The 25,262-nt window shown below is 42.2% G+C and overlaps 2 protein-coding genes across 3 annotated transcripts; both read right to left on the bottom strand.

Moving 5' to 3' along the window:
* Positions 1-1,087: 1,087 nt before the first annotated feature.
* Positions 1,088-12,437, bottom strand: LOC109203514 (uncharacterized). Its single transcript, XM_025905020.1, is given in 7 exon segments — positions 1,088-1,521; positions 1,787-2,053; positions 3,374-3,433; positions 3,594-3,648; positions 8,531-9,090; positions 9,093-9,506; positions 9,509-12,437. Coding segments are annotated over 7 exon segments (4,719 nt in total).
* A 7,282-nt stretch (positions 12,438-19,719) lies between these two features.
* LOC100696237 (ladderlectin) lies at positions 19,720-22,807 on the bottom strand. 2 transcript variants are annotated; one of them, XM_019363421.2, is made up of 6 exons: positions 22,279-22,807; positions 22,173-22,208; positions 20,914-21,023; positions 20,676-20,810; positions 20,218-20,329; positions 19,720-20,080 (listed from the first exon to the last, which is right to left on the bottom strand). In XM_019363421.2, the coding sequence occupies exons 1-6, from the start codon at positions 22,346-22,348 to the stop codon at positions 20,013-20,015; spliced, it is 531 nt and encodes a 176-aa protein (XP_019218966.1). In that variant the 5' UTR covers positions 22,349-22,807; the 3' UTR covers positions 19,720-20,012. The 2 variants fall into 2 exon arrangements, with proteins under 2 accessions (XP_019218966.1, XP_003459283.1); XM_003459235.4 differs by having other exon boundaries at positions 22,288-22,799.
* Between the last annotated feature and the right edge of the window lie 2,455 nt (positions 22,808-25,262).

Here is a 25,262-nt window from a genome sequence, read left to right as displayed (position 1 = left end):
TTTGAATTATAAATTATTGTAAATTTATTAATTACTAATCATTTAAATTTTATTAATAATTAAAAAAAAAACTTTACTATTTATTATTGTTTGTTGCAAGGTAAAATGCTTAATTAAAATAAATAATTTGTCAATGTAATTATTTCTTTGTATGTTTTATTATTATTTGTATGTTTGCTGTGGTGTAATCTTGAAGGTTTTTTATTTTCTTTGGTAACTCTTCTGGTTTTTTGTCCACTGTAGAGAAACTGTCAATCCATGAGTGCAAACCTTGCATCTGTACACAGCCTTGAGGAATACCAGCTGATTCAGAAGGTGATATCTGATGGCAGTAAAGCCAGTGGATGAACGTGGATTGGTGGTTCTGATGGTCAACAGGTATGCCAGGCTGCCAGTTAAAAGATGAATCTATCCATGGATATTTTACACTAACACATTGCACACTACTTGTCAAAAGTTTGGACACACCTTTTCATTTTTTTTTTATGACTATTTACATTGTAGATGCTCGCTAGACGCATCAAAAGATGAATTCTTCAACATAGCCACCCTTTGCTTTGATTACTGTTTTGCACACTGTTGGCTTTCTCTCAGTGAGCTTCATGATGTCAAGGTTGAGGATACAGGACCCAAACGCTGGACTCTTTGAATGAAGGCACTGTGTTTATTTACAGTGCAGTAAATAAGAATACGACAACTGATCCCTGTGTGCGCTCCTGATGTGTGTTTCCCAGTGTCTGTGCTCTTCTCTAGAGCCAATATAATACCTTACACATAAGTACAAACAGAAACTTCAAAGGCAAAAAGTTGTTATGAAAAATGTGCTTATCTCTATTTTAATTCTTTTGATGAGTTTTTATCAGGCTGACTATTACATATACAGTTCATTACCGGACAATGTCAGATTTAAAATATTACAAAATCCACAAACCAACAAATGAGAGCAGTTCATACCTACATATACTTAGTATTTTTCCTCACCTGTGTATAGGGATGAGCGGGACTGGAGGTTAACAGTCAAATATATATAAATTCCATTATCACCAGACTAGCTTTGTTAATTACTGGTATGAATGCTAAGTCAAAACTACTTACGCTTACTTTGCGTCAGTGGCATTTCTTCAGTGTGACCTTGGATGTTTTGTTGATATTTCAGCCAATGAAGGAAGCCTGCCAGAAGCAGCAGTAGAACCATCATAGAAACACCGACACCAACGCAGAGCTCCAGGTACAGGTGAAAGTAACTCTCTTCAGTTTGAGCACGAGTTCCCAGACTTCTAACAATGAGCCAGCTCTCTGCTGATTCTCCAGTATCAGAGATGCTACATTTGTAGACTCCTTCATCAGATTTGGAAACAGAGGGGTTCATCATGTTTCCTGTTGGACTATGGCCAATGGAGATGCCACTTTTATAGAAATCAGCAGTGAAGTTAGAATTTTTGTCCTTTTTTCTACAGTGTAAGGTCATCTTATCTCCCTCCGTTACAGGATTCACAGGACTGTCCAGGATCACAGGACCACCTAAATGGCACATGATTTGTTAACATATAAAAGTTTTACCTACAACAGACAGGAGATTATTTATAATTTTAAATAAAATTTAGTGTAAAACTTATCACATTTACCCTAATTAGAGTGCACATAAATTTGTGTTTATACAACATAACAACACAAACAACAACAAAAAAGGTAAATATTATATTACGTACTTGGCTAAATGTGAAACATATTGACCTACAAAGTCTGTAAAGTTTAAATACGAAGGGGTAATTCCCTCTTTGCATACCAGTTACAGTAATGTTGACAGAGTTGCTTCTTTGGATTCCTCCCATTTCACACCAGTATTCTCCACTGTCACTTGATGGATAAGCATTAATAATATTGCAAGGTCCAGTAGATGTATCCCAGGTAGAAGCACATTGTCTAACATGTCCCTTTGTCTTTTTCATCACCCTCCATCCAGTCAGTCCATTCAGTCCTTCACAGCTAATAGAAATTGACTCTAGTTCAAAGAACTGCTGTCTATTTGGAACAACCTGAGGAAAAGCTGAATCTGAGACAGAAATCACAGGATAAATTGAAGATGACAATGAAAAAATGATCCAGAAAAATATTTAAAATAATAACTTTTTTTGAATATGACAACATATAAAACAAGTTCTGAAAGGCTGCTAAAAGAGGCACTAAAACATATGGCTGGAGGAACATTTTGGATTTAATTAGGTTAACTGGCAACAGGTCAGTAACATGATTGGGTATTTAGAAAAGAACATTTTAGAGAGCCAAAGTTTCTCAGAAGTACAGATAGGCAGGTGTTCACCAATCTACTAAAAAAACATTCATACACAAATTGTGGAACAAATTAATAATGTTACTCATTGTAAAATAATAAAAACGTTGAATGTGTCATCATCCACAGTACATAATATAATCAAACGGGTCAGAGAATCTGAGGAAATTTCTGTGTCCAGAGGACAAGGTGAAAAATTAATACTGGATCCCCATGATCTTTAAGCATGAACTCCTTCTGAAATTGCTGTTCAAAGAAGAAGCCACATGTGAACGTGATTGACAAAAGCATCCATCTTTTTTCAAGAAAAGCTGATTTAAAATCGCCTCAAAGTATAAAACTAATCTGTGGTCTGACCAATATAAATTTGAAATCATTTTTGGAAAACTTCGATGGCACATCCTTTAAGCTAAAGAAAAGAGGAACCAACCAGTTTGTTATCAGCAATCAGTTTAAAAGCCTGCACCTTTGATGGTATGGGGCTGCATTAGTGCCTATAAACTGGCACCTTGCACATCTGGAAAGGCACCATCAGTGCTGAAATGTTTATACTGCTTTTACATCAATATATGCTCCCATCCAAAACAAGGTCTTTTTCAAGGAAGGCCTTGCATATTTGTGTAAGACAATAATAAAACTGCATCCTGCATCTTTTGCAACAGCATGCTTCATAATAGAAGATTTTAGGTTGTGAATAGACCTGCCTTCAGTCCAGATCTTTCACCAACTGAAAACATTTGGTGCATCATGAAATGGAAAATATTCTTATCTGATGTGCACCTTCTATGGTATAAGTCCAGTAACTGGTCTCCTCAGTTCCCAGACGTTAAGACATTATTAGATTACTGTTAATAAGAAAGGGGGTGCTACACAGTGGGCAACATCTGTTTTGAAATGTGTTGCTGACATTAAATTTAAAATGAGTTAATGTTATTTTTCTTTCTCATAATGGTAATTTTTCTCAATTTAATAATTTAAAAGACTATAAATATCATATGTGAGTATGAGACATTTTTTTCTTAGAAATGAGGCTGAACTATATTTTTGCTAGAAATACATCACCACGAACATTTAACTACTTACCATGTCTTTGGAAATCACCAAATCTGACTGTTGTCACCAACAGCAACAGCAAATTCATCACTGGAAAACTTAAGAAACATGCTAATAGCATAAATGTCATATTTTTAATATTTTCTTTTGAGTTTTTTCTTCTTTTATATTTCTCTCATCACTTGCATGCACATGTTTTCTGAATGACTGACTAAATATCTTTTTGTAGATAGGCAAACTCAGTACTCACGCAGTTTGATGCTGGGAGCTCTGACCTCCATGTTGTCTTGCTGCTGACTGCGTGACTGTCAGACTGAAAGAAAATCTATTGTTCATAGGAACTTCCTCTTCCTGTGCTTCTTGTGGTGACTGAGAGAGCAGCAGGTCTTCCTATCTGAGAAACCCTTCTAACAGATATATATTCCTCATTATATAACATAAGAAGAAAAAAAAAGGTTAAAAATTATTTCGAGTTTGTCTGACGTGTGCGTGCATGTGTGTGTTTGTGTGCAGAATAAGCACAAAAGCACAATAACAGAAAAAGCTGTTCGGCAATGGCAGAGAAGATCTGACAGGTTTTTAATTAAGTGTGTTGTATAACTGGAAAGCACAACTCATGTTCCCCAGTTAAGCTTTTCTTGTGCACCTGTTGTTAATTTCATTAAAGCAGTTTGAGAAAATTTCAACCATTCTGTGTTTCCAGATATTTCCAGAGCTAATCCTTTTCCTTTTTTTTTTTACACTTTGTTAATCAGCAACAGGAGTATAACAACATACTTTTTGGATCAAATCTGACCTGTTTTGACATCTAACATTAGAAGTTGTCACTGTGAGCTGCTAATAATTTCCCGGTGAGTTCCATGTTCTCCCAACATGCTCTCACTCCCAAAGCGTAGCATTTTCTGCTAGGTGACAAATCTTCCGTACAATTTATTTATTAATGTTGAATTCTTTCGCAGCTGCTCTATTCCCATGTTGTTGCAGTATATTAATGACTAACCTCATATTTTGGATGGATTATCTCAGTTGTTCTCCTGACTGACGTTTGGTCCGTTTACAGCATCCTGCCATGCGATTGCATTTGTCCCTAACCATCGGGAACCCTCACGTTAACTTTTATCAAGTGGAAAAAAGTTAGAATTCATCCTCCAGCTTCACTGTCTATGTTATGCTAACATATCTGTGTCGCTAGTAGGGATGGGTATCGTTTAGGTTTTATCCGATACCGGTGCCAAACCAGTACTTTTGAAACGGTGCCGGTGCTTAAACGGTGGTCAAACCGGTGCTTAAAGAATGGAGAACACAAAATTGGTCCAAAAACCTCTCATGTTCAGCTGTTTTTTTTGTAAAAAGATAACAATGTTAGCCTTTTCTGCAGCTATAGGGCATATATGGTCTCACTCTTGGCTGGAAGCAGTACTTAAACAATGGAAAAAACACAAACTTTGTCCAAAAACCTCTCATGTTTAACTGTTTTTTTGTAAAAAGATAACAATGTTAGCCTTTTCTGCAGCTATAGGGCATATATGGTCTCACTCTTGGCTGGAAGCAGTGCTTAAACAATGGAAAAAACACAAACTTTGTCCAAAAACCTCTCATGTTTAACTGTTTTCCACTTTTTCTTTGGTCATTTTAGCCTTTTTGGCCAGGGTGAAGGGAGTATCTGCCATCAAACAAGAAGACAGCCGCATGTAACTACGACATGGTTTGCTAGTTCACCTTACATGCATTAATGTAATAGCGTGGTTAGCCTACTCAACGTTAATTACACACAAACAACATGAAGCTACTCACGCAGAGGAGAACGGCTGCTGCTGCCATCCGTCATCATTTCTGCTACGCTGACAGGGCTAGGGGCCAGGACTCTCCTCTTCGGGTTTTTGGGGGATGTTGCTAACTCCGGGTCCGATAACAGGCACCACACCCGCAGTAGATGTGCACGGTGTGAGGTCTCGCAACAAGCGATCAAATACTGCGCATTTCTCGACTTTAAAAAAAACCCCGCTATGCGTCGCCAGGTGTTTCATCAGATTTGAGGTGTTACCTCCTTTGACAGTATCACAGTATCAGCTTAAAGCACTTGTTGCAGGCTGCTGAGTTTGCATCTTTTGCTGTGAAGTACAGCCAGACTTTGACCGCTTCGCCTTGGGCATTTTTAATCTGTAGCTCTGCTCTAAAAGAACGTACGTACCTGGCCCCGCCTACTATCCTCGGAAACGTAAAATGATTGGCTAGAATTGGCTCAGGAAAAAAAAAAGCACCGAAATAAAGCACCGAAATGTGCGCTGCTTTTCGGTCTGGTTACTACCGTTTATGTCAGAACCGGTGCCATCATGGCACTGGACACCGGTACCCATCCCTAGTCGCTAGCGATCATGTAGCAAATCTTTATATACCAGCTAGTCCAACTTCAGTAACCCTACAAACGTCCCTGCTGTTTAGTTTTCTGGACTGGGACAAAAAATTTTGACTACCCACCAGGTATTATAGGAAAAGCCATAAAGCCTTTGAGTAAAAACAAACGCTGTTGTGACAGTGATGTACACTGTCTTGTTGGTATATGTATGATTTCTATATATTTTACATCAGATGAAAACTTTGGTTGTAAGATTCAGATAATTATTTGTTAAAAGCTAGATATTTTAAATGAGAATAAGAAAGTATTTCTTTGTGCCCCCCTTTCCTTGTTAATGCCCTACCTGGCCCCCTGGCAAAACTTTGCTAGACCTGCCCCTGCACAGTTACCAGCTGTCAGCTACGTAGAAAAGGATCCTGGTGTTATTTGTCTCTCAGAAACAGTTCATAACTTCCCTTCAACTCATTCATGTCACCTAAAAGGTAAACCTGTTTCTCCATCACCTGTTCAGCTCTGATGATCCAGTAAGGACATCTCCTGGTTTCATCTTCATGTTTCCCTCTCACCACATCTCCAAACCGATATCATGACCAGCAGCTTTTACAGCTGTGGCTCCAGCAAACATCCGCTGATATTATATATTAATATTAAATAAATTCTAACAACAGCTGATCGAGCTTAAAGGTGCTGCTGTTGTTTAGCGCGACATCCGCTGGTTTCCTCTTTCTGGCGCAAAGTGGGCGATAAATAAACAAGAGAGAAAAGCCGATCAGCTGATCATTGATCAGTTTCAAGACTGAAGTAGCAACAGGAGAGGGAGGGGGGCAGAATGAGAGAAGAAGAGGCAGCTGACAGCGTAAAGACGCAGAATAACTTCAGCTTTGTGTCTTTTTCCATCCTGGCTGAAGTACGGGACAAACTGTGTTCCTTTTCAGCTCAATGCGAAACGCGTAATATTTTCTTTGAATACGGAACAATTGCGTTTTTTAAGAGACGGTTGGCAACTCTACAAACTAACCTTATGAATAAAATAAAGCTCACTATCAGTAACATCACAGCGCCCACCCAGCTGTATAGAAACTCCGTCATGCTAGCTAGTACGCAGTACGAGTTATTGTAACTGACTGTAAGAAGTCAGCACAACGAAAATAAACTCCACCTAAACTTGGTTTATATCTGACCCAGATAGACTGCAGGTCATAACTTCTTACCTGAAGTTCAGTTCACCTGACACTCGGACCGGCGGCCGCCTCGGGTCTCTCCTCCTCCTGCCTACCCTTTCCCTCATCCACCTGCTGGCCTCTGTGGAAGCTCCGCCATAGCCACCACCAAACAACTGACTTATTTTTACACACCGGCCAGCATCTGGACAATCCACCACCTTTCATTGTTTATACCATTACAAAAAAAGAACAACCCCCCCCCAAAAAACAAAAACATCAGCCCATAAAAACTAAAAATTTTTCAGAAGGAATTTCAGCAGAAAATATCTGTCTTTTAAAAAGATTTAATTTGATTTGGCAGTTGAAATTATAAGTTTACGGTGCTGGACCGTGATATGACACTTCAGTCAGCCTCACACCAAGGATAACCCTCTAGCAGGCTGTACAGCTTTATATAGTGGGGAAAAAACAAAGATTATTATTATGGCTTTCTGGCTCCCACACGGACATGGCAGTTTTGTCCTCTCTTTACAAATCTTCTACAGTCCGTAACCTGGTGTCTGGTATCTGCTCCCTCCTCTGTAAGAGCCAGAAAAGAAAAACACCTCGCTGCCTAGCCTTGATTATTTCTTGATTATTTAATATTATCCTACTGCTACTTAAGGACATATTGCTCGGTCTTCGTGAACTAGAAAATATCCCTGTAATCATTATCATGTGTATGTGTAAGCATGCTGCAGATCCCTCTGCACTTTACATCATTCCTACAATATATCAATCCAGACAATCATGCCGAACGAAGCTCTTGACCTTCAAAAAAAAGCAAATCTAGTCAACTTATTGTTTGTAGAGTGCATTTGTGGCAACATATATGTAGAGCTGCGTCCCATCTGGTTACTCTACCATGCAGGCCTGATTGGTGTAGTACTGCATGGTTGTTTCTGATTGAAATGATTGCTCTGTTGAGCATGGATTGTGCTTAACAGAGCAATGCTGGATGCCTGTCACATTCACCACTGGGTTCTTAGTTTCACTGCAATTGCTCAGGTTGGCTGGTGGCAAGCTCTGGGAATAGTCCTAGTGGTTCAAAACGTCTTCCATTTATGAATGATGGAAGCCAATGCACACTGTGAGACTAAATACTGCTGAAATTTTCTTTACCCTTCCCTAGATCTGTGCCTTGATACAGTCCTGTCTACAGATGCTTCCATGGACTTGATTTGTCCTCTGACATGCACTGTCAATGATGGGATCTTATATAGACAAGTGTTTCCCTTTCTAAATAATCTCTAATCAGCTGAATTTACCACAGGTAGACTTCAATCAAGTTGTAAAAACATTTGACAGACGATCAGTGGAAACACAATGCATCTGAGCTCAATTCTGAGTGTCATGGCACTCAAAGTTAATACGCTCTTGTGGAGGTAAGCATCAACGACACAGAGCTCTCAGTTCTCACTCCTTCTTTATTCGTCTCTCTATTAACTGCTCATATCGCGCCACAAAACAGAGGAACACACTTCCTCAACACTGGGTGTGAGTGGAGCCCTCTAGTGGTCCACCACACATGCCCCCCCCCCCCCCCCCCCAAACACCCAGCAGAACTAGTCCAGGACCCGGGCTTAAGCAAACGGCCGGAACGGCTGAACCGGGGGGTGGGGAACTGACAGAGGGCAACCCAGCCCGGAAGCGAGGCTGCCACTGGCGGTCAGAAAAAGCTGCAGGCGACTCGGACTCCATTGATTGTGGGTCGCTCCTGGGGGAAAAAAAAGAACCCATCAGCCCGGTGGCAGGTGGGCGGCCGCGGCGAGGGGCCTGGGCCGGAACCACCTGATCCTCATGCATAACATGTGCAGGCTTAAGTCTGTCAACCGAGACAACCTCCTGCCGACCGCCAAAGTCCAAAATGAAATGTTTGTTGCCTGGTTTAAGAACCCTGTATGGCCCGTCATATGGTGGACGCAGCGGAGTCCTATGGGCATCGTGCCTGACGAAAACAAAACGAGCAGAGTCCAACGAACTCGGAACAAAAGTGTCAGGCAGGCAGTGGTGCACAGGACCAGGAACAGGAAATGAGTCTCGTGGGGGGCGAAAAGGCAACAAAGAGGCATCAAAACATGGGGGAGGGCTCTCAGGCAAGAATTCCCCGGGGACCCGGAGGGGCTGGCCGAGGACCAGTTCAGCCGGGGAAACCCCGAGGTCTTCTTTAACCGCGCTACGCAATCCAGCAAAACCCACGGAAGACGGTCGACCCAGTCGCCACCTGTCAAGGAAGCCCGGAGCGCAGCCTTAAGAGACCGGTGAAACCGTTCGCACATCCCGTTAGCTTGCGGGTGGTATGCTGTGGTGCGGTGGACCTTGACCCCCAGGCCGTCAGCCATGGCAGACCAAAGCTCAGAAACAAACTGGGGGCCCCTGTCTGAGGTAATGTCAGCAGGGGGACCGAAACGTGAAACCCACGTCGACAAAAATGCTCTGGCCACCGTCGCCGCTGTCGTGGACGCCAGGGGTACCGCCTCCGGCCACCTGGTCGTGCGGTCCACCACAGTCAAAAGGTGCGTGAAACCCTGTGACTGCGGCAAGGGACCAACCAGGTCCACATGAACGTGATCGAAACGCCTACCGGGGATACGGAAAGGTTCGAGGGTGCCTGTGTGTGCCGGTGGATTTTCGAGCGTTGGCATGGGATACAAACCGCTGCCCATTCTTTCACCGTCTTGCGAAGGCCCGGCCAAACGAACCTGGCGCTGACCAGCTTGACCGAGGCCCGGACGCCGGGATGAGAGAGGGCATGCACCGAGTCAAAAACACGACGACGCCATGAAAGGGGAACCACTGGGCGGGGGCGGCCGGTGGAAACGTCGCAAAGAAGGTGCGGACCGCCGTCCCACACCGGGGTGTCCTCCAGCACGAGGCCTGTTTTCGTTGACTGAAGGGCCAGGATGTCCGGGTCAGCACGTTGCTCGGCGGCCATGGCAGCGTAGTCGATGTCGACATACACCGGAGAAGCCAACACACGTGACAGACAGTCAGCGACGTGATTGGACTTACCAGCCACGTGCTGAATGTCTGTGGTAAACTCTGAAATGGCCGCCAACTGGCGCTGCTGGCGTGCGCTCCATGGGTCAGAGACCTTGGACATCGCAAACGTCAAAGGTTTGTGGTCAACGTACGCAGTAAAGTTGCGACCCTCGAGGAAAAAACGAAAATGTCGTGTGGCGAGGTGCAGGGCCAGCAACTCCCTGTCAAAAACACTGTACTTGCGTTCGGCATCCCGGAGCGTACGACTGAAAAAGGCGAGCGGTTGCCAGAGACCTGAAACCCGCTGTTCCAACACCCCACCCACTGCCACGTCGGACGCGTCGGTGGTCAACGCGATCTCCGCCGACGGAAGCGGGTGTGCCAGCAGGGCGGCGTCAGCCAGCGCAGACTTGGCTGCGGAAAACGCATGGACGCGTTCCGGCAGCCAGTCAACCGGATCTTTGGCTGTTTTACCTCTTAAGGCAGCATAGAGCGGCTGTAGCAGGTGGGCAGCTCTGGGGAGAAAGCGGTTGTAAAAATTTATCATCCCCAAGAACTCCTGCATCGCTTTAACCGACGTGGGGCGCGGAAAAGCTGAAACGGCCTGGACTCTGTCGGGCAACGGAACCACACCTCCAGCGGAAATGCGGTGCCCGAGGAAATCCAGAACAGGCAACCCAAACTGGCACTTGGAAGGGTTGATGATCAGGCTGTGCGCTGCCAAACGCTGGAAAACCTGGCGCAGATGGGACTCGTGCTGGCTCGCTGAGCAGCTGGCCACCAATATATCGTCCAGATAAACAAAAACGAACGGCAGCCCACGCAAAACTGAGTCCATCAGCCGCTGAAAGGTCTGGGCGGCACCTTTCAGGCCAAACGGCATGCGCAAAAACTCGAACAAGCCGAAGGGGGTAATGACAGCGGTCTTAGGAACGTCTTCGGTGCGCACAGGAACTTGGTGATACCCCCGCACCAAGTCAATTTTAGAAAAAATCGACGTTCCGGCAAGATTGGCAGAAAAATCCTGAATGTGGGGGATGGGGTAACGGTCATTCTCCGTGGCATTATTTAAACGGCGGAAATCTCCGCATGGCCGCCACCGACCGTCCGATTTGGGCACCATGTGAAGCGGAGAGGCCCATGCACTGTTCGAACGCTGTACAATGCCAAGGCGCTCCATGGCTGCAAACTCTTCCCGAGCGACGGACAGTTTCGCGGGGTCAAGGCGGCGCGCGCGCGCGAACACCGGGGTCCCGACCGTGGGAATATAATGCTCAACCCCATGCTTCGTTACCGTGCCAGAGAAATCAGGGACAGACAGCGATGGAAACTCTGAAAGCAAACGCTGAAAAGCATCCCCGGAGGTCACTACATTAGCCCGAATCAGGGGCTCGGCAGCCCGAGTAAAACAGGGTAGCGAAGAAAACGAGAGAGCATCAATTAAACATCTGTTAGCAACATCGACAAGCAGTCCATGAGCGCACAGAAAATCAGCACCTAAAATAGGTACAGAGCTAGCGGCAACAACAAAGTTCCACTGGAAATCCCGGCCATGAAAACAAACAGTCACCAACCTTTCCCCAAACGTTTTGATGGGAGAGCCATTAGCTGCCAGGAGCTGCGGCCCACAGTTCGCTGCTAGTCCGTCGGCAGCGGTAGGGGGAAGGAGGCTCTTCTGGGAGCCGGAGTCCACGAGAAAACGTCTCCCGGAGCGCGAGTCCTCTATGAAGAGCAGCCTTTCTGTATTGCCAGCGGTCGCGGCTGCTACAGCGCGCTGGCGGGTCCGTTTCCCTGGGCCGTGAAAGCGCAAGGCGGCAGGCAGCGACGCGCTCTGTCGCCAAAACGCTGATGGTAGAAACAGATGTTCTTTCCGCGGTGCCGGCGTGTAGCAATCCCTGCCGTCAGCAAGGGGCGGATGCCCCGGGGAGGCAGGTGGAGGCGTGGAAGGCGCCGCCGGCGAGTCCATAGCCAGGGCGTGAACGTTGAAAGTGCGGCCAGCCAGGAGAATGCGATCCGCTTCTTCAGCCAGGGAGCGATAATCCTTCGCAGGCAGAAGCGGGGAGTTTGCGAGGACAGCTCTCACGGCGGCCGGTAGCTGGCGGAGGAAGAGGTGGGCGAAGAGGAATCCCCCGTCATCCGACCCGAGCAACGATAGCATGTCCTCCATGAGCTCGAGCGCGGTACCGCCACCCAAGCCTGACAGGTTGAGGAGCTTTTCGGCTCGTTCAGCGTCGGAGAGGGCATAGCGCCGAAGAAGCAGCTCTTTAAGGGCGGCGTATTTCCCTTGAGCGGGTGGGTCCCGGAGGAGCGTCATCGCGCGACGGGTGGCCAGCGGGTCGAGCGAGGCCACTACATGGTGATACTTCGTGTCGTCAGCCGAGATGCCGCGAAGGGCGAACTGAGCCTCCACGTGTACGAACCATGACGGGGGGTCATGGAGCCAAAAGTCCGGCAGTTTCAGCGCCACAGCGAACGTAGCTGCAACAGGAGGCGGAGGACCGGCGTCCGCTGATGCCTCCATAGCGGAGTCTGCGTTATCTGCGGCCCGTTGCATGCTCGCGTCAGGGGTCACCAATGTGGAGGTAAGCATCAACGACACAGAGCTCTCAGTTCTCACTCCTTCTTTATTCGTCTCTCTATTAACTGCTCATATCGCGCCACAAAACAGAGGAACACACTTCCTCAACACTGGGTGTGAGTGGAGCCCTCTAGTGGTCCACCACACTCTACCTTTTGTGAAATCCTGAGATGTTCATAGAAACTGCAGGACTTTCAGCTTTTCATCTTACAACATAGAATTTTCAGACAGCCACAACATTTTTGTCACAAAGCAGCAGTATTTTTTTAGGATTTTGCATAATGGAATACAAATACAGTACTTTTTTATAGAAAATGGTTTGATCAAAATGGACAAAAATGACAAAAATGAGCTTTTCAACTCTGTTTCTCTGTAATACTCATCCAGTTTTTTAGAAGTTGACTCAGTTTGAATAGATCTGCTTGGAAAATGACAATTTTGCTGATAATTGCAATGGGCCTATTCTGTTTGTGATTTTATGAGGCAGGATATGTAAAAAAAAAAAAAAGTTTAGGTGTGCAAAGTATTTCATACACATTTTGTGAATATCCATATCACATCGTAAGTGGGTCATAATTCTCAAATACCTTCTCAACATCATTTTACTAGCTTATATTTAGGTGCATGGGTTAGCATGTGTGCAGAGATTGCACAAACCAAACAAACATTTATAAACTTATTCCATTAGTTGATTTAAAAAATAATTAATTACGCCTTTTTTTTCTTTGCATATTTCATAAACCAAATTTGAATGCAGTAGTCAAATTTAATGTTTATTTGACTTTTGTCTTTTACTTCATTTTTAACATGCAGAGTATATCAAAGTCTGTGATACTCATATCCAGTGATATTCACTCGCTGTTAAAACAACAACATATGACTTTCCTTCCCTGTGCAAATACAGCAGCTGTAACACCAAACAGCTGGGCATATTTAACCAGGCTGCACTCTTCAAAACCACACACTTGAAAGTATCACTCAGCTGAGATGACGCAGTCAGAGCATTAGAAACAAGAAGCCCAACAAACCACAACGACACAGCAGAGGTTACAGCAGTGATGGCATAGAAAGGTCTCTGTTTTGATTCTTCAAAACGTATTTAACAAAGGAAAAGAATTAACACTATAAATTAGCCATATAAATTAAAAATAAAACATTTTCTGTGTTACAGGAAAATGATAAAGAGTAAAAATACACAATACAATACACAACAATGAACGCCTGGTGAGGGCCTTATAGAATGGTGCAGGAATTTATATATTTGAATTTATATATTTAAAGCAGTAATTTAAAAAAAAACTAAGAAAAGTAAAAATAAAGTTAGTTAAAACAGTAAAAGTAAGACTGACATTAGGTAAGAGAAGTGTGTATTTTTGTATTAGTAAATAAGATGTACACTAAATGAAATAAAAAAAAAGAAAAAGCTGCATGAAGGTTTAACATAAAGTATGTTTCAGATCTTATCTCTTACAGGTTTGTTCACCTCTCACAAAAAGAGTTATTATACAGCTTTATATAGAATGATAGGAATGATTTCCTGAAGCGTTCTTGGCAGTGAGGAATCAGTCTGAGGGAGAAGGTGCTCTGCTGCCTCAAAAAGGTTGAGTGTGATGGGTCACTATAAGTAACATTAAAAATATTACATTACATACATAACTTTAGATTAAAATTACATTAACTATAACTGTCAGTATCCCTGAGTCACTGACCAAGTGTTTTCAGTTTGGACTTTTCTCATTGTTTAGACTTCCCATATCTGTTTCCTGTTTTATTATGGTAGCTTTTTGTACATGTGCATTCTGTGTAGTTCTGCTTCCTCATGTTTCATCAGTTAGATTTATCCAACCTGTGTTCTTACCTGTTTCCAATCCTCCTCACTGTCTAATCCATTTAAGCCCTCAGTTCTTTTTCTCGTCTTTGTCAACCCCTCGTGTGTATTTCCAGTTTAGTTCAGTCATTCATGTTCAGTTCATCTAGCCGTAAAACAAAACCGTGCACCATTCTCAGCCAGCCAATGAGTCTTGCGTTTAGGTCCTCTCTCCATTCACCATACACCTGAATGTGACAGTAAGACAAGACCCGTGACTAGTGACATGAAATGGACCCAGTGGACTTTGACTTGTTTGAGTGGCAGCAAGCAGCACTTTCCCCCCTGGAGCGGAAGCTGAGGTTCATCCTTGAGTATGAGTACGCATTCAATGGGATTCATCTGGCTCTTGGGAGTCCTCGAAGGTGCCGCGCTTCTCCACCTCCTGCTCAGCCTGCACTCAAGCCTCCACATTGGAGAGTGGGTGCCCCTCATTGATCTTTGGCTGCTTACTGTCCCGCCTCTCTGCTCCTTGCTCGTCCGCCTGCCTCCTAACCAATCGGCTCTTCCGCCTCGAGGTGGCTCAATCATACATTCTCCCTGCTTTCTCCACCAAGAGGAAGCGAGCCTCCCCATGTCGCTGCTCTTCTCCTTCAGAGCAGTTTCCTATGGTGAGTGAGACAGACTTTTTTCTTCCCATTCACCACAAGTCAAAGACTCCAGTTCAAACCACCATCACCTCACCTAGAGGCCTGTCACTGTCACTCAACTAAACCCTAACTAAATAACAACACAAGAACTTAATATTATTACAATCTAACATAAAATCAAAAATATAAAATAAACTCAAAATGCTCGGTCACAGACCCAGCCCTCTGACAGCCGATACTTTTTTTTAGTTTTACTTGAGCTATGAAGTTGAAACAGTACTTCAACTTTTATGGTAGTAATGATATTTTACAATTCTTCAGTCAGCACAGTGCAGAAAGCTGAAGATGTCCATGTATAGTAGAGATAGCCAGCACAAATAGTTTTAATCTGATCCAAAATATTGTTAAATTGGCAAATATTGGAGGAAGATGTTTGTGTATGTATTTGTGGGTGGGGTGGGGGTGGGGATCTCTGCTTGCCTTTCTCTGAAAGTCACCACATGCCACTGCCCAATAGTATTTCCCTGTTCTGTCCATTTCACACTTATCCCTTTGTGTTAAATGGACACACATGCAGAAGTTGCAGTAAGCTGCAACACCAGTAGAGGGAGACATTTTATTTCAAGCCAACATGAAAGTGATCACGAGAAAACATTTAAAAAGACATTATTAACACATTTACATGTAAATACATATAAGCCACCTAGCTTAATCATTTCTAGCAATGAAGAAAACTGAAGTGTACTTCAAATGTTTTTTTACTAACTACAGACTTATTGGTTTTAACCCTTTAAGACCTACCATAGAACCAAGTCTGCCAGAGCTTATCTTTATATTTTTACATGCTGTAGTGCCATTTTTGGGAGCATTTCAAGTTGCTATACATCAATGCAACCATTATAGCCCGAATTTTAATAATATGTATGCATTAAGTGCATAGTAATTACATAAATTGCAAAACAGTGCAATAAACTACAAAAAAATTTAAAATCTTTTTTTTTTTTTTTTTACATATATTTCTAGTTAGAGAAATGTAAGAGGCTTATCCCTCAAAACTGTAAATACAAAAAAGTTGCACAAAACAGTTTCCCACCACAGGAAATTTATTTTGAGTGTCTTCATAGTTTTATTTTTGAAATACACCAATTTTTATATAGTGCAGGAAAAACGAAAATAAATATTAGAGTGCAAATTTGCAAAAAAGCAGCATATACATCAAAATACACTATTTCCAGCAGTGCAATATGAGTCCAAAGCATCCCAGAAACGACACAGAAAGTCATAAAGTCAAAGATAACTTAAAAACACTAGTACAGGCTCATGAGGCCCTGATGGTAAAAAACTACATTTCCGCGAAAATGACGTCACTTCCGGTTTCGGGCAGGTCATGGCGGACATGCGAAAGTTCGCGCTGACGTCTATTCCAACCTAGGAAGTGTTATGAACAGCTGATCGGATCGGCAAAGCGTGTTTCTGGAATATTATGTTTTTGTTGCTCCAAGCGCTTTTTATGCAGTTTTTGCAAAGCCATATGTGGAAGGAAACTGTGACCTAGGACAAGCTGACGGCATGAGATGTAAGTACAACTCCTCCGGTTTCATATGCAAAAAAAATTATTGCGCTAGCTTACATGGGTGCAGTGCTACCGGGATTTAAAAATAGTTACGCAAAACAGAGCGTGCCCGCTCCGACCGGTTTTAAAGGGTTAAACACATTAGTTCCACATGGTGATACTGCAGCTTCTGGATACATGTACATTTTACACTTTGGAGAGACAAAGCTTGAAATGGACACAGTGGATCAGCGTGTCTATTAAAGGTAGTGTAATTTAGCTTGTACTAAAATTAAAACAAACAAACAAATAAACAAAAAAATGAAGGTGGCAATGAGACACATTCAATCATAGTAATAGATGTCTTTATAAAGGAGTATTTTTATCAATATTTTATTGTGTTAATACTTTTAAAAATGTGCTTTCATAACATTAATGTTATTTTATGCCAGATTTACAGTTTTTTGCAATAGTGTAATAATTGTCACAGGGAGCACAGGAATGAACCCAGAAGCAGACACAACTCAAAGTACTTGAGCAGTGGCGGTCCTAGCCTGTTTGGCGCCCTGGGCGAACACTCCCTCTGGCACCCCCTACCCCCAAACGACTATTAGTGCTATTTCTTAAATGTGTAAAATCTGTAACATATTGTATTGTTTGGAGTTTAGTCTGTTACTGTTACTATTTTTACCATTTCTTCTTGGAGCAGATGTAACCCACATAATTTCCTTAGGGAAGAATCAGAATAGAGTATTCTGATTCTGATTCTGATTGTTTCAGAATGACCTGCCATTATCCAATGACACATCTGCTTACCTGTATCTTTTGCTCGTTTCTCCTCCTCTTCTTTTCTTTTTTTTTTCTAAACTGAGCAGCTGATGGCTTTGAACTTTTCTTGTCCATCTTCCATTGATTTTAATTTTGCGCTACAGTATGAACACCCATCCCCCAACCCGGGGATCACCACAACATAACCTAATAGACCTACAGCTTAGTTCACAGATTCGCTTTGTCTAGGGTGTATTTCTGGGATTTCGCACAACCCAGGAACTAATCATGAATACATAATGGGCTTGGATTTACATCATTATGAATGAAATGTGCTCTATTTGGAAGCAGCCGGCCCCCTCTGCTTTTGACAGGTTGTGTGTGAGACTTTAAATCATCAAACTGTAAATTATAAATTTTAAACTGTTATTGATCCCTTTACCCCGAGTCCTAAAGTGTATATTTATTTTCTTACTCTTCTTATATTTATTGTTTGTTTACTTGCACTGCTGTAACTGGAGCCTCGTCGTCTCGTCTCTCTATATACTGGACTGTATGTAGCGGAGATGATAATAAAGTTTACTTTGACTTCAGTACTTTGACAGCAGTAAGCAGGCGCACCGAGGGCTGTCGCGCTCACTCTTCGCGTATAGAATTTAGGAAAAAAATTAAATGCAAAGGTACATTAAGTGCAGATTATAAGTCTGTATCATAATGTCTGGTGTTTTCATGTTTGTTGGTTTGTTTTTATTTTGTTTTATTTTGCGAGTTGCTATTAGGTGCTGTTTCAGCCAGCCAGAGAATCCCCGCCGCCCCGCCCTCTCCTCCCTGTGCCACAAGCAGCAGGTGCACCTCGCAAACGGAGGGCGCCCTTACTCCTTGCAAATGGGCGATAGAAAACCGATCGGTGCCCATGCAATCCCAAAAATGCGCTGGCATGATGTCGGGGCAGCATGGGTGCGAGCAACTTTCTTTTGCCGATGCCGGATGCCGCCCTGGGCAACCGCCCGTGTCGTCCATATCAGCACAAACCCACCTGCTGACCCACCTGCCCGTGGGGGGTGGAAGTCCCCTCTCGACCCTGTGGGTGATCAATTCTTCAAGCTTGGGTGCTCTACCTGAGGCCTGGGAGCTTGAGGATCTATGCTGTTCCTAGGACTGTGCTATTCTGGACAGAGATTTCGGATGTTGGAGATAGCTAGGGGGTCACTACACTGAGTGCTCCTATTACCACTGGGACCACTGTTACCTTCACTCTCCACATCTTCTTGCGAAACAGATAAATATGAAGGCATGCCGGCTGGATCAACATGGTCCGCGTCAGGTGTTGAGGAACCACGGCACCCTGATGAGAAGTGGGCTACTGGAACAAGAAGGCATTGGTGGGCAAGAGACGAAAATAGGGCGTTGTTGGAATGCTACTACACAAGTAACCCTGGCAGAAGAGATTATATGAATAGGATGAGGGACCTGTGGAATCTTCGCTACCCAACATCCACATTGACAGTAAAACAACTAGTAGCTTAGTGTTCCAACATTCGGAAGAAGGCACTGCTCTCACAGTTAGAGATTGAAGAGTTACAAAACACATGCTACGGCAAGTTGGAGCCAGGACGACAGGTCAGGGGGGAGATATCATCAACCCCACCCGAGATTAAGACAGAGTCATAGTGAAACCTGGATCCTCCATAGCCAGTTACCAAGACTACCTCGGAAGATCTGCGAGATGATGTGAATGCAGCACTACAGATGATACCTACAGCCACCATTACTGAGACTAACAAGCTGATCTACACCACGGCAGCTACAAGTTGAACAGCCACAAGAAGCAGACCAATAACCTGCCTTAGTACCACATGGAAGCTCCTGTCAGGCATCATAGAGGCTAAGATGAACAGGCACATGGGCCAATACAATGAGCGGGGCACAGTGAGGGATTGGTGAGAATACCAGATGCGCTAAATACCAGACCGAGCAGTCGGTCCCCATCAGCAACCTCCAGGACTGACATGTTGTGCGTTCACTTATCCGAAAAAGTGACACTTCTGACCTCCGGCTGCACCATGCACGCTATGTCTCCTAGTGAGTGCCCGTTTTAATTAGGTTTATCTGTTTTATAAAGTGCAATGCCTTTGATGTACATTGTCACATTGTCTTAACAATAGTACTTTGATGCCTGTTTCAAACTTTATGACACCCTGCATCTCAAGAAATTTTTATCATTTTTAAATGATAAACACACCTCATGTGCATCAGTTCCTCCAATCCTGGTTGGTTTGTATAAATGTGTAGCAGTCATAATCAGCTTCTGAATCTTATGATACTCCTTGATGTTGTGCACAAATGCAAGGTTTTCCCTCATAGATATATAGTTTTTCTTAAATGTATATTTAAAAAAAGCTAACCAAATTTTGAGTTTTTCACACACAAGTGGCTTTACACACACACACACACACACACACATTACTAAAACACAAGTGATGCAACACACTGCTTAAGAGTTTTATTATTGCAAAGGAAGAAGAGTTTACAGAGAAAAAATGTGCGAAGATGAGCAATACTTTTTACTGAAAGATTCACAACTACTTTTCCACAGTTTAAAATTTAGGGTTGAGTACTGGAGTTGGGAGTGCTACTATTCATGACATAGACTTTTTATTTTGTTGCAAAAATTTTTTGTTACAGACAAAAGATGAAACACATATTGTAAAGCCAAATGAAGAAGAAAAACAAAAGTCATTGCACACCAAACAGTGTGTATTTTGACAGAAATTTCACATTTTCTTAACACAAACAGAAGGTCGATGTACCTGACACCCTACATCATCCCAGCACTTGGAACCTGTGAGATCCAAAAGCAGAAATCAGCAAAATTCTACACAAATCAAAACCTGAGACAATCCTTTTGACCTTTACTTGTTATCATTAAAAATATTTCACACATTTATAAATCCTGTGAAATGTTATGTACTGGTTTACCGCTATGGTTAATTTGCAGACAGTGCTGGTTGCGCCTTAAATTATTGGGCTCTCCTGGGCACCAGTTTGAATATTGGAAACTCATTCCATCAGTCCATAACCAGGCATTCTCCTAGATGAGAGAAATTGCGCATAGCACAGATTTTATTCACACCAAATCATCAAGTCTAGCCACTGTCCCAGCAGAATAGCTATCATTAATGCAAGCCCACATCATATCTCACAGATACATTATTAAAGCTGCTTTAGCCAGTGTACTGTTTCTGCATTCTCTACATCTTCTACCTCCACCTCAGGTGTCTTCCATGCTGTTTCAGATTTAATCTATTATCTCTTTCATTGTAAATACTCTCCCTGCTGTAGGCTTTACATATATTCATTTAAAATAGCAGGGAGGGTCTAGTTCAGAGTCATTCATACATAAATTAATAGAAATAGTGTAAGGCTAAACAAAATACCTCCTGTGCATCACTTCCTCCAATCCAGGTTTCTTGGTAGCCATGACTGGCAATCACTATAAGGTGCTGAATCCCATGGTACTCTGTGATGCTGTGCACAGATGCAAGGTTGGCCCCCATGGACAAGCAGTTTCTCTTCAATGGAGATGGAAAGCATGGAGCAACATCTGGACTCAGTTACAGTAAAAGGATATGGATCAATCAAGTGTTGATGACAATACAAATGGAATAAACCTACCTCTGCTTTAGCCCATGTCATGGGTCCTGGAACGTAGAGGAAGCAGCGACCACTCAACAGAGTCCAACCACCAGGACAATCAGTAGACCTCTTGGCCAGGTGCCTTTTGACTGGGGGAAAATTATGAGTTGTACACTTTGGGTTTTTCCACGAGAGATCAACATTTCCACTCTCTAGCCTTAATTCAAACCCAGATGTGGATTTAACCTTCCTGTTGTGTTTGGGTCATATCGTTTACGAAAGAGAACAAAACTGTAGACCCCTTTAGATTTGTGAAGAAGTCCAGCTGAACTGAAGAAGCCTCTTGGATGACAGGTGAAATGTCTTCACAAACTTAAAGAAGTCCAGTTGCCTTCTTTTTTCAACTTCTCTAAACTTCCATGACCTGAACTGTTTTCAACTCAGCTCAGTATCTTTTAAATTCAAACTGCATGGTTGGATTTTTGTCCATATCTGGATCAGCAATGCTACAGTCTGCCTTTACAAGCATTTGTAAAAGGATGGGTTACTCTAAAGACTTCATTGAAGTCAGGTATGATACAGTAATAGGATGCCAGCTTTGCAAGAAGCCAATTCATTAAATCTCTTACCTTATAGATGCTCCTAAACAAATCAGTTGTAAGTGATTATTCCAAATTCAAAGCGTTTACTCAACCACAAAGTAGCAGAGCACATAGTTACAGTGCTGAGGTACATAAAAAGTAAGATTTCACAACACACTGCTGATTAAATAACATTAAGCTAATGTTTTGTTTTTTGTTTTTGTTTTTTTAGAGAAAACAAATACCAAGTTACATGAAACAATGAAAAGTTAACAAGAAAAAACAAATGTGTAAAAATGTATTGTCATCAGAATGTAGGAGCTCTAAATTCTGTGTAGCAAGAGAATCATTTCCTTATGCCAGTTTAAGCTATACATTAGTTGCCTTTATTTTAATTTATTTGTAGTCCATCATTGTACACAGTTTTTTTCTTTTTTCTCATAAATTTGCCCTTCTTTTGTTTGTCTTTTTCTCCTCAATTTATGACTAATCTAAATCTTAAAGATGTATTTTTTCTTGTCATTTGTTTATTTATTCATGTATATCTTTCTTTCTTATTAACCCAATAAGGTGACATAGAAATAACATGTTTTGATGTTAAATCCTTAAGCCATTTGACATCATGTAAATAGAAAATAAAATCATGTTATGTAACTGCAGATGATTATATAATTAGGCAAAAACTTTTTGCAAAAATGTTGCAGTATGCTGACTGACCTGTTTGATTAGTTGCAGTCCTTCCTTCAGGGAGAACTGAAAAAAAGGACACTTGTTGAATCTTTTGCCACCATTTACAAATAAGACTGTACAGTGAAATACTCACAATACTCACCAGCAGCATGGGACAGAGTCATCACAGCACAAACAAACACACACACAGGAAACATCTTCATGGTGATACAGATGATACAGCAAAGTTATGAAACATCAGAAAGTGTGTGGCAGAGGGGATGCAGAATGACCGCCTCTTCTTCTTTCTTAGTATCAGCCTGTAGCTACAAACTTTGAAGGGAAAGCACAGATAATATATACAGGTTCTTATCTCAGCATCTATCATAAAATGAGGAAGTGACACAGCCAAACACAAAGAAATGGCATTTTAGATAAAGTAAGATCGGAGCTTTGAATGTTTGATCCAGCTATGAAGTTATTAATCAACACCACATATTTTTGCTTGTTTTTTCCTGTTTTTGTTTGTTTGTTTTGTTTTTGTGGGATTTGTGGCATTCCACTGCATTGTACTGACTTTTTATGTATCTCTTTGCACCTTTTCTAAATGCATTTATGGTGGAAATGGCCACTATTAATGTAAAAGAAAACAAAAATCAGGCATCGGATAACAAGATTTGTTATACAAACATGTCCAGAGTATATATACAGTGCTAATGTACAGTGTGAATGGCAGAGAGAGACGGGGGGAAACTCAACAAACTGGTCAAGAGGGCCAGCTCTGTCCTGGACTGTCCGCTGAAGTCCATCGAGCAGGTTGGGGAGGAGAGGATGTCTAAGCTAATATCCATCATGGACAACACCTCCCACCCCCTGCATGAGACTGTACGAGCACTGAGCAGCTCGTTCAGCAGTAGACTTTTACACCCACAGTGTAGGAAGGAGCGCTACCGCAGGTCATTCTTACCAGCAGCCGTCAGCCTCTATAACACAGCTTAACATCCCTTTGGTCATCTGACCCACCTGCCTGACTGTTTACTGTACATTTTATACATACGTCCGTACAATATTTCTATTTTTTTCTATACATATTCTGTACATTGTTACCTGTATATTCGAATTTTGGTTGCTTATGTATATAGGACAACTTGTGCCTTCCTTTATATCTTATCTTTCCCTTGCCATAAGAGCTCTGTAACAGTGAAATTTCTCATCTGTGGGATAATAAAGGTCTATTCTATTCTATTCTATTCTAAACAATGGGTTGCTAGGCAACGTGATAGAATCATAATATTTGGTCAATATAAGAACATTGAAGAGCTGAACATGCCAAGATTGATTGCTTAACTCAACCAATGTAGGTGAAGATCTAAAAGACACTGTCATAAAATTGCACCCAAAGGGGACCCAAAATTTAAAAAAAAAAAAAAAAAAAAAACCCCACAAAAAAATCCCAAAAAGCTATAAAGGTTGATGAGACAGCCTAGGAATGCAAAGCCAGTTTAATGAAAATCCACAATCCACAATGATATTACACTGCACAGAACTACAGTGTGGCTCTTTAGTATCCTGCACATGCACAATGGGCACCCTGTAGGTCCTTCTGTGCTTAGTGTGCCCCACTCAGAATTAATAAGATAAGATAAGATAAGATAAGATAAGATAAGATAGACAGATAGATATAAGTAATAAGATAGAAATGTTATCTTAAGCCTCAAAAATATCTTATTTTTGAGGCATGGAGTTTTCTTTTTTTCTTCTTTTTTTCTTCTTTTTTTTAATTCTGGGAACTAATTAGAATTTACAGTGACTTCATGCTGGTGCTGGGATGTGGGTCTGTCTGCAGTGTCCTCATACAGTCTGCTTCCTCCCTTGAAGCCTGTTTGAAAGGCAGACAAAATTGCCTTAAGGTAACTCATTAAACTAAACAAACATTGAAATCTTGGTTTAATTTTATACCAAATAAACTGAACATAAAGGTATTATTTGTCATGGTCCTGAGTCTGATGACTCAGTGTTTTTGTTTTAATTAATACCATCTTATGTTTCGGTTTTATTCTGGTTATGTCTTCTGCTAGGTTTTCTAGTTCTTAGGTTTTGGTTCTCCCTTTGTTCTGTATCTAGTAGTGGTGTGCGATACTGCATATTTTGGTATCGATCTGATACCAAGTAAATACGGGCCAGTATCCCCGATATCGATACTTTTCAATAAATAGGGTGGATGCGTCATTGAATTACTAAATCTCAATTAATTTTCATGACCTTAAGTGTTTTTTGTGGTGTTTCCTTTTTTTATTATTAAATAGTTAAAACCCAGGAAATAATTAGGACAAAGTTTATAATTAAATAGAAAATGCTTTATTGTTGTGGTTGGTCTGCCATGCTGCTGCAGGTGAGATGGACTCACCTACCTACACCGCATCTACAATCACGCCTCGCCGGCTTAAAACCTGTGCTCTGCTTGTGTTGCTGTTGGTGATGTGTACGGCTGGCAGCGGGAGAGCTGCAGCTGCTGAATGTACTGTTACAGCAACTGTGTGATTATTGTAAGAATAAATGACGCTGCGAAGCATGAAAATGGGTCTGCCATTTTCATGGTTTAGTTAAGTTTAGTTTTTTATGAAATTAAAATCAAAATTCTCAACAACAAAAACAACTGGTGAAAATATCAATCATATGTAAACAACTTAACAACCCCCAAAGCGTCTAAGTCACGTCACGTGACAGCGCAACATCTAAACACAATAGAAGGGAGGAGGAGCCTGGCTGTTCCGTCTTTGCGGAAAGCACAGCATTGCAAACAAGAGCAGAACTTAAAGTAAAAAATCGATCTCACCAGGCTAGTATCGATCCGATACCGATGCCGACTTGGTATCGATATAATCTATATTTGGATCGATCTGCCCACCACCAGTATCTAGTCTGTGTCTCTTTACCTGTCATGTGCTTTGTGTTTAATTTTGACACTCTTCCGCATTCAGTCTCTGTCCCCATGTTTTCTCTGTGCCTGTCCTGGTCCCACATCTCCTGTCTAGTGTTGGTCTAGTCATCCCTGTCTCTATGTTTCCTCTGTTTCCAAGTCAGTCCTGTCTCTGTGTGAAGCCCGTGTCTTTGAGTCTGTGTCTGTAAATTCAGTGG

The sequence above is a fragment of the Oreochromis niloticus genome, linkage group LG3 (assembly GCF_001858045.2).
Source record: "Oreochromis niloticus isolate F11D_XX linkage group LG3, O_niloticus_UMD_NMBU, whole genome shotgun sequence".
Classification (NCBI taxonomy): domain Eukaryota; kingdom Metazoa; phylum Chordata; class Actinopteri; order Cichliformes; family Cichlidae; genus Oreochromis; species Oreochromis niloticus.
This window is presented reverse-complemented; position numbering and strand designations above follow the sequence as displayed.